Source organism: Cenococcum geophilum (genome assembly GCF_001692895.1).
Source record: "Cenococcum geophilum 1.58 unplaced genomic scaffold K441scaffold_60, whole genome shotgun sequence".
Lineage (NCBI taxonomy): Eukaryota > Fungi > Ascomycota > Dothideomycetes > Gloniales > Gloniaceae > Cenococcum > Cenococcum geophilum.
The window spans coordinates 568,099-579,627 of NW_027137618.1; the positions used below are offsets into that span (position 1 = coordinate 568,099).

General features: G+C 39.5%; 2 protein-coding genes across 2 annotated transcripts; one reads left to right on the plus strand and one right to left on the minus strand.

The window, feature by feature from the left end:
• Window positions 1–8,458: 8,458 nt before the first annotated feature.
• On the plus strand, window positions 8,459–9,441 carry K441DRAFT_668156 (uncharacterized protein). Its single transcript, XM_067649952.1, has one exon. The coding sequence runs from the start codon at window positions 8,847–8,849 to the stop codon at window positions 9,135–9,137; it is 291 nt and encodes a 96-aa protein (XP_067498625.1). The 5' UTR covers window positions 8,459–8,846; the 3' UTR covers window positions 9,138–9,441.
• A 60-nt stretch (window positions 9,442–9,501) lies between these two features.
• K441DRAFT_708496 (FAD/NAD(P)-binding domain-containing protein) lies at window positions 9,502–11,095 on the minus strand (the record flags this gene model as incomplete). Its single annotated transcript, XM_067653780.1, has 1 exon — window positions 9,502–11,095. One exon carries the CDS (start codon window positions 11,093–11,095, stop codon window positions 9,512–9,514), a length of 1,584 nt encoding a protein of 527 aa, XP_067498626.1. The 3' UTR covers window positions 9,502–9,511.
• Window positions 11,096–11,529: the final 434 nt, after the last annotated feature.

Genomic DNA, 11,529 nt, shown 5'->3' on the forward strand with positions numbered 1-11,529 from the left:
CCGTCTATATCTTTTTATAGTAAAGCCCCTAATAGCTTTTTATCGTTCTATAGTTTAGCCTTACGACTTAGAGTATCTGCTTATATATTATCTGTACCCTTAGTATACTAAATTTTGAAATGGTATTCTATAAGCATCTCTGTCTATCTAACCTATTTTTAGTTAAGTTCCTTTATTATTAGGAATCCTATTAGGTTCTTATAATCCGTTTTAACTATAAATGGTTTCTCTATGCTTTATAAGAATGCTCTTTATTTCTTTAATACTGCAACTATACCTAATAACTCCTTGTTATAGATGTTATAGTTTAACTTTAGTAGTATTATCTTTCGACTATAGTATGCTATTGGGTGCTATCTATCTTAATATTTCTACATAAAGTATGCCCCTAGTATATAGTCTAATGCATCCGTTTCTATAACCGTCTCTAATCCTGGTTAATAGATCTTAAGAACTAGCTTTTAGGTAAATAACTCTTTAACTTTCCTAAAGAGTTCTCTTTATTCCCCTCTCTATGCCTATAGTTCTTCTTTCTTTATTAACCGCGTAAATAGCTTAATATCCTTTAACTATTACGCTATAAACCTTCTGTAGTAATTGTAAAACCCTAGAAATAATTTTAACTGCGTGACGTTCTCTAGTTCTTGCCAATTTACTATGGCCTTAATCTTCTTTAGATTTATACTAAGTTGGCCTGGTTCTATAATAAATCTAACAAAATTAGTCTTCTTAGTAAAGAACTCGCATTTCTTAATTGTTACTAGCATTTGTTCTTTTTATAGTCTCTTTAAGACCTATTTAATATATTCCCCGTATTCTTCCTTAGTTATTAAGTAGATAATAATGTTGTTGAGGTATACTATAACAAATTCATTTAAGTATTCTCCTAATATATTATTAATACGCTTCTAGAACGTTGCTGGTGCGTTTATAAGCCTAAATTGCATAACTAATGGTTTATATAGTCCTTCCTTTAACCTAAAGGCTGCCTTCTATTTATTGCCTTCCTTAATTCTAATCTAATGGTACGCCTATCTTAGATCTATCTTTATAAAGATTTACGCATTACCTATTCTATCTTAGATTTTACTAATTAAGGGTAAAGGATACCTATCCTTTCTAGTGATGCTGTTTAACTGTCTATAGTCGATATATAGCCTTAGTTTACTATTCTTCTTTAGTATAAATAGTACTGGATATCCTGCTAATGACTATAATGGTCTAATATATCCTTTTTATAAGTTTTCCTAGATAAACTCTTTTAGTGCTCTACCTTCTTCTTTAGTAAGCTTATAGATTAAAAAGAACTTTAGACTTATTCCTAGTTCTAACTCTATTTTATAGTTCTATACTATATACTCTAATAGCTTTTTACTCTCTAGTAACTATAGTTTCTTACTATACTTATGGTATCTCTTTAGTATATAACTTAAGCCTTTCTTTATTTCTTTATAGGTTGCCCCTACTTAGTACCATACTAACTTAGCTTATTATTGCATCTTATAGCGTTAAGTATCTTTAATATTGACCTAACCTGTAATCTAATCGATCCTTAGATTATATTCTTATAACTAAGGCATACCTAATACTGCCTCATCCCGTCCTAATAGTAGGATATTAAAAAACATCTTAATTTATCTCCCTTTAATAGTTATCTAAATAGGTCCTGTTTTAAGATTAATAATCCCTCCTCCGTAGGCTATTAGATCTCCTAAAATTGTAACTAATAGGTAAAATTGCTCCTTCTATCTATAAGGTAGTCCTATTCTTTTAACTGCTACTAGTAAGATATAGTTTCTTATTGCTCTATTATCTATTAGCGCTTTAAACTACTAATCTTACTATTTAACTTGTAAATTTAGGTGTTGTTCTTAAATTCCTTTAAGGGTTTAAGGCTCTATTACTGGCTCCCTCTAGTCCTATAGGCCTCTACTTTTCCTAACTATTAGCTGCTTAATCCTTATATATTTAGCTTACTTTTTAGCTAATACCTAGTTCGCTTTTTATCTTTAATATACTATAGACACGTGTTTTCTAGGTATTCCTACTACTATTATCCGTTTAAGTATTCTTCTATAAGGAATCTTCCTAGTTAAAGTACTAAACTTCCTTCCTCTTAGACTTCTGCTAGATGCCATCTATATATATATTTGGTATTTCTATACTATTACTTATCTATTATCCAGTATATCCTTATAGGGTATTTCCGGTTCTTTTCCTTTGGATTCTTATACATCTCGTATATATTATCTATATACGCAATCTATAATAACGTATAATATGCTAGGTGCTTTAGGTTAACTCTTAACTTATCTTCGTCTTTAAGTTTAAACCTCTATTATACTAATCTAAACGTTATAACTTTATTTATAGGTACTAAGATGCGTCTCTTGCTTCTCTAGTCCTCTAATTATTTCTTTAGATCCTTTAACGTTATAATTAAGGCTCCTTTAATATGCGTTATAGCCTTTTTTTATAATTGGGTGGTTTTGGATAACTTTTTTATCTAACCATATATAGAAATCTTCCTACTTATTATTGTGCCTTTGCCTATACCACCTTTAGTACAGCTACTAGAGTATATACGGCTTGTCCGTAAAGAAGTATCTTCTTATTACTGCGTTGTAATAGCCCTTTATATGTCGTTTTTTAAACCTAGTAGGAATTCCTAAGTCCTCTTTATCTTCTAGTTTGGTAAGCTACTTAGCTCTTAGTGTGCCTGCCCTAGGCCTATTAGTAATTCTTTATACTAGCACTCTGTCCTTTATATGTCCCAATATACTAGATCTCTTATCTAGTTTCTGTTCTTGCTATATGATAATTCTTATCCTAAATTCTTCTATAGTTTCTTTTGGTTTGCGTCTCGCGCTTAAATCCTTAAAGTTCTTTTACTTTTTAATCTTAGTATTAACTTTTCGATCTTTAGTCCAAACACTATATTCTACTAGTAAGTCTTTTGGGTTTATATATTTGTCTCCCAGTCTAATTGCTGTTTATGCCGTAGATTCTCTAATCTATAAGGAAGCTCCTTACTTCTTACTTATAGGTGTTCTAATTTATACTCTAAATTCTTAGTCCCTTAAATTCTTTAATCCTAAGCTTACTTCTAACTTAAGCTTAGCTCCAGCCTTAGTTTAACTAGGCTTACTTAGTGTTCTTATCTCGTCTTAAGAGTCTTATATCTGTAGGAAACTTCGTCCTAAGCTTATTCGTATATTACTAAACTAAGCCATTACTCTGCTTTATTGGTTATCGTCCGTTATAGGTCCTTAAGCTTGCCTTATTTTATCTTAAGAATCTTAGTCGTCTTATATCTTACTATAAGAATCTTAAGTCTATAGCCTTTTGCCTTTATTAAGTGCCGAAGTAGTTTGCTGTCCTACTTCTCTTACGTCTTGTAAAGTAATAGACATTATATCTAGCGGGGTCTTAATCCCTACTAATATTCCCTGTTCTATAGTGGAATTATCCTCTACCTCTAGTATAATATCTTTAATAGCTACGTGTTCCTAGTAAACCGCTCTTATTACCTTATTATTACAAAATGTTTTACCTACGTTAAATTTATCGTCCTTAATGTCTAATCTACGAACTGGTTTATTAGTTCCTCTATATCCTGTAGATACTAGCTCCTATAGCTAATAGCTTACGCTATACTTAGCGTCTTTATAAATTTAGTATGCGTTATTATAATAAAACGCAAAACTTTTAATTAAACATTTCTTTGTTCCTCGCAGTATATTATTATCCCTCTATACGTATATATCGTCTACTAGTCTTATGCATTTTACTATATAGTAACTCTGCCTACTTCTATAGTCTCTAATATAATAACCCTATTTTCCGTAATTTATATAAGCTCTTTCTTTAAACCATTTTTCTTATTATAGAGTCTGCCTAAACGTCTTCTACTACTAAGATCCCTAATTTGGCCTCTGCTCCTTAGACCTTTAATTACTTAATCCCTGTCCTCTAGGTTTTTACGGTTACTTACTCTATTTTTTATAGGCTTCTTTAGTACCACTTAGGTCTATTAGCTCTGCGCTATACTATAGTTTCTAACTTAGCTTTAGTCGTTACGTACTCTGCGCCTTATATAACTATAGAACTCTATCCTAGCTTTTCTTAGCCTGTTCCCTTTAGTAGATCTAATTATTAATCTTAATCGCCTAATCTATTAGTTCCCTTAGGGTATCCGCATCTTTTATTAAGATGATCGCGTCCTAGACTTTAGCCTTAAGTCCCTATTTATACTATGCTATAAGCGCCCTATTATTCCACTCTACTTATATTGCTAACGTCTAGAACTGCGTTATATACTTAATTGCTAAGGTTTATTATATAATGTCTTAGAGTTTTCTTTCCGCCGTAGTTACTGCCTCTAGGTCTCTAAATATTTATATAAGTCGTTCTATAAATCCATTCTAGCTTAAGAATATAAACCGTACCTCTTAGTTAGTGGTTATTATGCCATTCGCTTATATCTCTATAAGGTAAAACTTAAACTATTTAAGTGCTCTTCCTATTAAGAATAGTCCTGTATAGGCTATTTAATCTATAGGTATTGCCAGCTTTGCTCCTTTCTGTACTACCTTAAAGTGCATTTATATAAGGAATCCTTTAAGCTTTAATCTCTCTCCTAAGTACCTTTTAATCAATAGTAACTTAACCTTTACTACGCCTATCCCATTAATCTTATTTTCTAATATTGTATTATTTTCTGTTAGCTAGTTAACTATTTCTTATAGTTATTTAACCGTTATAGGTTGCTATAAGTTAGTGTTTGCTATACTAGTGTCGTTACCTAATCTTGAAGTAGTTGCTGCCGTTAATGGCGTTATAGTGGCTGCTTTTAGTGGCATATTATTTAACTTTCTATACTAATACTATAACTAGGTAGTAATTATATAATGGAACCTTATAGCAGGAACTACGGTGGGCTCGTTATTGGGCTAGGTATATAGGAAATGCAAGTATAAAAGTTAATAATGTAATAATAACTGGTGGAGTGGTTGCCTAATAGATTAACTCCAATTATATTCTAAGAATTACTATAAGAAAGGAACTATCTAGGTAGGGACTGAGGGTCCTTAAATACACAACCGTACTCCTATAAAATCCTTCTTATACGTAATATACGTGTACTCTATCTGCTCTATTATAGATCCTATAGATTATATAGATCATATAGATCACCCCACGTGACCTTAGTTACCATTCCTCGTTATATAGCTCTACCGGTTCTATCCTAGACCGTGCCTAAATTAACCAACTAGCTTCTTCCGACTCCTCTCCTAGTAGTCATAACATCGTACTTAAAGCGTCCGTAACATTAACCTTCTCTATAGAGGTAGAGTGGTTAAACTTGTTAAAATATGGCTGCCTAAGTAGTATATTAAGTTCTTAGATAAGTTCTATTAAGGAAATATCCCCTACCGATATGTAACTAGTCAATTAAAGGGCTGTATAAACCTCCGCTTATTCTAAAGCAGAATATAATAGTAAGATCTACTAATTAATATAGAGGCCACCTAATCTACTATTAATATCCTCTGTAACCTATGCCTTAAGGAATTTCCTAATATTAAAGTTATTCCGCTACTATAGTATTTATATCGCCCGTAGCTTTTAGCGCTAAGAAAGAGGGCTCCGCTATTATCTAATTTGCCTTTAGTAACTAGTAAGGGATATAGTTACTTGCCTTTAAGACGACTAAGATATAGAGGATGGTATTAAGGGGGAAAGGGAGTTAATATTAGAGAGTAGGGAGGATAAGGACGCGTTGGTGTCTACCTAAATACTAGAAGCGCGTAACTTATAAGGAAGTGGTATTCCTATTATAAAAAAGTAATTAATTGTAGAGGAGACTGGTCTAACTCGACTTATTAGCTTATTAGGTTAAATAGGTGTTATTAGGGAGTTAAATATATAGGTAAAAGTGTCTCTTATATAAAATTGCGAAATTTAAAGTTGAGCGCTATAGAGTTCCGCACTAAAGGCCCTTAGACGGCAGGGTAAACTTAAGGTCGGTAGATAGCTGATTGGTTAAAAAAAAGTGGCGTTTTCTTAGGCGGAGACTAGTGACATTTTAGTATTAGTGAGTGCGCCTTAAGTTCTGCCCTTGCCGTCTAAGTCGCTTACTGAGATAATTGGCAGGACGACTGGGCCGATGAGAGCGAGGGGCGATTACCTAAGATGGTAATCCTCTAAAAACGGGGGTCGACCTGCCGTTTGATTATTTACTGGTCTAACTTAGTTAAACTTCTACTAGTCTCGCGGTTTTACTAGTCTGCCTGGCAGGCAACATGCATCCATTTCCAATAACTGCACAGTGACTCTCTGTCGAATTCGCGCGTTCCCTAACGGTCTGAAAAAGGTCAAGGGCCGGGCGTTTTATCTAATAAATCAGACCCGTTGGTACGTGCACTACGCGCACGGGGCGGGCATACTGCTCCTTATTAACCAACGAATTCTCCACCGAGAGTCTAAGAGCTTATAGGTGGTAACTTATTATTTTAAAAATTAGATTTTCCCCATTTTTATCTTCCCCTACATATTACAACTTAAATATATAAGTTATAATATATCTTTTTAATATAGTGGATTCTTTAAGTAAAAGGAAGATCAAAAATTCTACGGCTACGTTCTGATTCTGAGGAATTTAACCGAACGATCGCCTCATAATCATATTTGAGCTCCATATCGGTTAAATATAGAGCCTCCATATTGAATATGAAGTTGTAACTGAACAACTCCTAGCTCGTTTCCTACATGTTAACTCGTATTCACCTTGAGCTGTTAAGAAGAATTAATGAATAGAGTGACTATTTCATGAGATTTTCGGAACGGTTTGCTCAAACGCTTTCTTAGTGCATGTGAGATGTTTACCAGAGCAGACGATCCACTAAATACAACCGTTAAGTTGTGTAATGATTTTCGTTACGTGGAATAGCTTCCTGCAAATACTCTCTGATAATAGCCACACGATCGCAGAACGATGGCAATGCGGCATCTGTCTTCGCACTCAACCGGAAGAGTTGTGGATGGCCGTGCACCCATTCGCAAACCATCCACCCTTTCCAATCATTTTCTTCTTTTCCTTTCTCGGCCTCAGATGGAGCCACATTTTTGGCGCGGCTATCCCACACAAGCATTTCCTTCCTCTCCTCAGGCTCGCTCTTCTTACCCACGTCAATGTCTCTATCCCCTTCCAAAGGAAGGAATTTAAAGCCTCCGTCTGTCTCGTCTTCCTCAATTCTAACGTCCTCTCATGCAACGTGTGGATGCGCAGATCCAATTACGAGACCCCATGAGCGACCAGGATGTTTAGTGGATGTAAAAAGCTGGCGATCTTCGGACAAGTATGCGCGAAGATATATTGGTTGCGAAGGCGTCAGAACTACCGGGGAATGGCCTGATCCATGCAGGCGGAGATAGAGAGATGGATAGTTAGGTTTAGAGGATAGAGGGCAGGTGCGGAGGAAGTATTGGCGGGGTGTAGACATTGGGGTTTAATTCGCCAAGAATATGTTGATAATGTCCTCTGCCAGGTTTACAAGGCACGGATACAATATTCGCTATCCCTTAACACGCTGGTTTGCGTCCTACCATTATCGATAAGAACTACCCAATCAGATTAATTAAATAAGGCTATACGCGTTGTTTTGATTCGGTGCTCCGCACGGACCACTTGATCTTAGGACGCAAGCGTGTTAAGGGATACGAGAATAAAAAAAAGCAAAGATGGGGCTTGCACAAAAATCCGAATATCAGCAGAACGACGGAACAGGTTTAGAATACGACCTTTAACAGCAGCCCTGTATATTCTATTGTTTGCCACTCTTTTCAATATATACAACCGTATATACTTAGTAGTAGGGGGATTGAAGTCCAAATAAACGTAATTACTGGTGCTTATCGATTGACGTGATGACCGGGGTAGTGGGGCTTATTGCGTGCTGACATGGGATCACTAAGGTTATATATATTTAACCCCCGCAGCATCCCAACCTTTTTCAAGCTGTTACATTCCTATACTTTTCAGACTCTTGGAGCTCGTGAACCTTTAAATTCTATTAGGGCCGAAGACAATCTTGTGTACTTCCAAAGCCCCTTCACTCAGCCCCTGGAGCTTATTCCTCGACAGGATGACTACACATAGCCCAGCTGCTAGGATTGTTGAGCGAAGAAAGCAATATGTGGTGTGCTGTTCCCCTGCCATTGGCAAGTTGTACGGCGTAGGCTAGGGCCAAATTCCGCCGACGGTAATCATGATCGTCCGCTCCCGTTTCGCATCTCCGCCAGATCTCGTCCGAGAAATTACCGCAACGTCTCTAGAAACTTCTCTAGAAACTTCTTTAGAATTTTCCATTCAAATATCAGCCTTTTCCGTCCAAGAATTGAATTTTCGGCCCCAGACCATAGCTGTGGCCGTCAATTCAAAGCCTTATTCTCTTTCATCAACCTCGAGATTCTCAGCCCCTGGCTACAACATCAAACTTTGACAAGATGGTAACTGCAGAGATCCCGAGTGAATACGGGTAGGTTATCTTTATTAAGTCTTTCATTACTCTCTACACTGTACTATTCATTCATTCCCACCCCAAATCTTCTCGCCGTTCTACAAACCCCTCGACTCGATTGCACCCACCACGCCATCATTCCGGGTATCCTAACTTACCTCAACCCACAGCTATGTCATCCTCACAGCCGTCTCCACCTTTATCCTAGCAAACTGGCACGGCATCCGCGTCAGCAGTTTCCGCAAGGCCGCCAAGGTCCCCTACCCCTACGAATACGCCTCGTACGAGCAAGTCCAAACCGCATCCCCCGACAAGCAGAAGGCAATGTACCTCTTCAACTGCGCACAGCGCGCGCACCAGAACTATAACGAGAATCACCCAACAGCGCTCGCGGCGCTGCTGATTGCTGGGCTTAGGTATCCGAAGGCTGCAGCCATCACCGGCGCGATCTGGGCTGTTAACCGGGCGATTTACGCGATTGGCTATACGAAGGCAGAGGAGAAGGGCGCACAGGGCGGAGGGAAGGGGAGATACTATGGCATCATATGGCTTGTGGCGCATTTTGTGCTCATTGGCATGGCAGGAAAGACGGGATATGATTTGCTTATGGCATAATAGGACGCGAGGGGAGATGTGAGATTAGGTGGTTTCTGGGTACCATCCAAGAGACCGGGGGTTGTAAAATATAATTTAGAGAAATTTTTACACTGCAGTCTGATTCTCCTTTCGGTTCCTGGTGTTTTGAATGTCGCTCATACATTACGTTACATTGTGAGGAGAGATCGATTCAAGGAATCCAGACAGCATAGGTTTTGCCGCATAAGTTGGATTCCGATGTTTATATCAAGGCTCTCTGTTTGCTCTGCGCCAAGTCTGCCAAGTCTCAGCGGTCTACGTCTGTCCTCTCAAACTACCAATGATGTACTTGCTACCTGCGCGAATGCAGGTGAATTGAACTTTATCATTGCTTCTATATTATTGCATGAACGTTATAACGCTGCTCTGGCGACTGGTCCATTGAACGCTATCGAGCGCTCTGCTGCTGATTTCCCGGCTTTCCGCCCAAAAACAGCTCCTGAAGTCAGGCCGCTTCCTCCAGGGTAGTTGCCATAAAAGAGGCCACCGACCATCTCGCCGGCAGCGAAAAGCCCAGGTATTTCCTTTTGTGTTAATTCAGAGATGACTGCTGAAGTCTCTGAATCTATCTTCAGGCCACCAAAAGTAAAAGTAACACCGCAAGTGACCTTGACCGCCATGAAAGGAGGTTTGACGATGGGGACGGCCCAGTTGGTCTTGTCCGGCTGAAGGCCTCCCGAGGAGGATCTCGTGGAGAGCCCGTCCTTTTTTGATGGATCGAAGACAGCATTCGGATGTTCTTTCCTATGTGCTTCAACAGCGCTATTGTATTCTCGTAGGGACGCAACAAAAGCCGTGGTATTCTTCAGGCCCTTTTTGCTGAGCTTTTCAGCAAGGCTTTCAAGGGTATCGGCCTTTATCTGCTCAACTACATCATCCGCGTACTCTTCCGATCGGAGCCAGCTCGTGCCGTCAGCATCCCAGACCTGGAAAGCGATACCTTCCGGCTGGCGGAGGATTTCTCTGCCAAATTTGGCATATGTATAATTGCGCATGTCAATGCCCTCATCTACAAAGCGAACACCATCTACGTTAAACATGAGACCCAGCGGGTATCCCGACTTTGTGAACTGGTTGGTAAGCTTCTGGTCTCCAGCATCAGTTGGCGCGTTCGCATCCCAGCAGGTGGAGTGGCAGCCTGACCAATTTCCTGCAGATTCGGCTTTGAGGTCATTGATGACCATTTTCAGACAATCTCCTGTGTTGTACGGAGTACCCCGGACGTACGCGAGATCCCAGCCAGGGCCGAGATACTGAGCACGCATACTTGGATTCGCCTCGAATCCTCCAGCGCATAAGATAACGCCGCCACGACCCAAGACATCATATGTTGTACCGTCCTTTTGTCGTACTGTTACGCCAATGGCTTCGCCTGCAGGATTGCTTAAGATTCGCACGACGGGACTGTCGTAGCGAACTTCAACTCCTTTTCTTTGCGCGTTCGATTGGTGTTGCTGCGTTAAACCTTTGCCTCCATCGATGACGGATAATACCATACCTCCCCAAAACTTCTGGCGGCCACCAATCTTATATGCTTGGCGATTGAAAGAGAGCTGAAACTTGATCCCATTTTTTGCTAACCACTTAGTTGTAGCATTTGACTCCTTCACCAGTACAGAAGCTAGCTGAGGATTGCTTCGATTATTTGTGACTCTTAGGATATCAGCCATAAAATCCTGCTGGGTGTAAGGCTCTATATCTATCTTGTCTGCCATATCAGGCGGAACGTTTTGGACAAGCGGAAGGATATCATGAAGGCTATGGAAAACGGTACGGTATGCCCCCGCTGTGAAGGTTGTGTTTCCGCCAGCCCATGACTCTGGACTCTTCTCAAGAAGCAATACTTTAGAAGCACCGTATTCTTTCGCTGAGACGGCGGCGCAGAAGCCAGCATTACCACTACCGACCACGATAACGTCGTATGTTTGGGCCGGCATGGCGTTTTAAGACAGATGAGAGAGCAACTAGCGGATATCACAATTGAGAGGGAAGAGACAGCCCGGTGCTCTCTTGTCTTATGCGAAGAATCTGAAGAAATCCAGTCAATTGGCGGAAGGATCCATCCACTTAGGCTTTCCTGGCTTCAGACAGGATCAAGACTAAAGCTGCAGCTGCAGGGTTCCCCGCATCGAGCTGTGCAGCACTAGCGAATGGCCAAGAAATGTTCTGCCATCCGGATCACTAAGTATTTCCGGAATATCACCTCATTCCAGAACAAAGTCGTCCTCAGCGCTTTGGGACGGAAAACGGGTGGAGGTGTGTACGGGGTGGAGGTGTGTACGATGCGATGGCTTTGGTCAACCACGGCCTAGCGGACAGCATGCATTCCGCCGTCATCTGCCTGGATGCGGCTTCTTTGTCCTTCTCGACT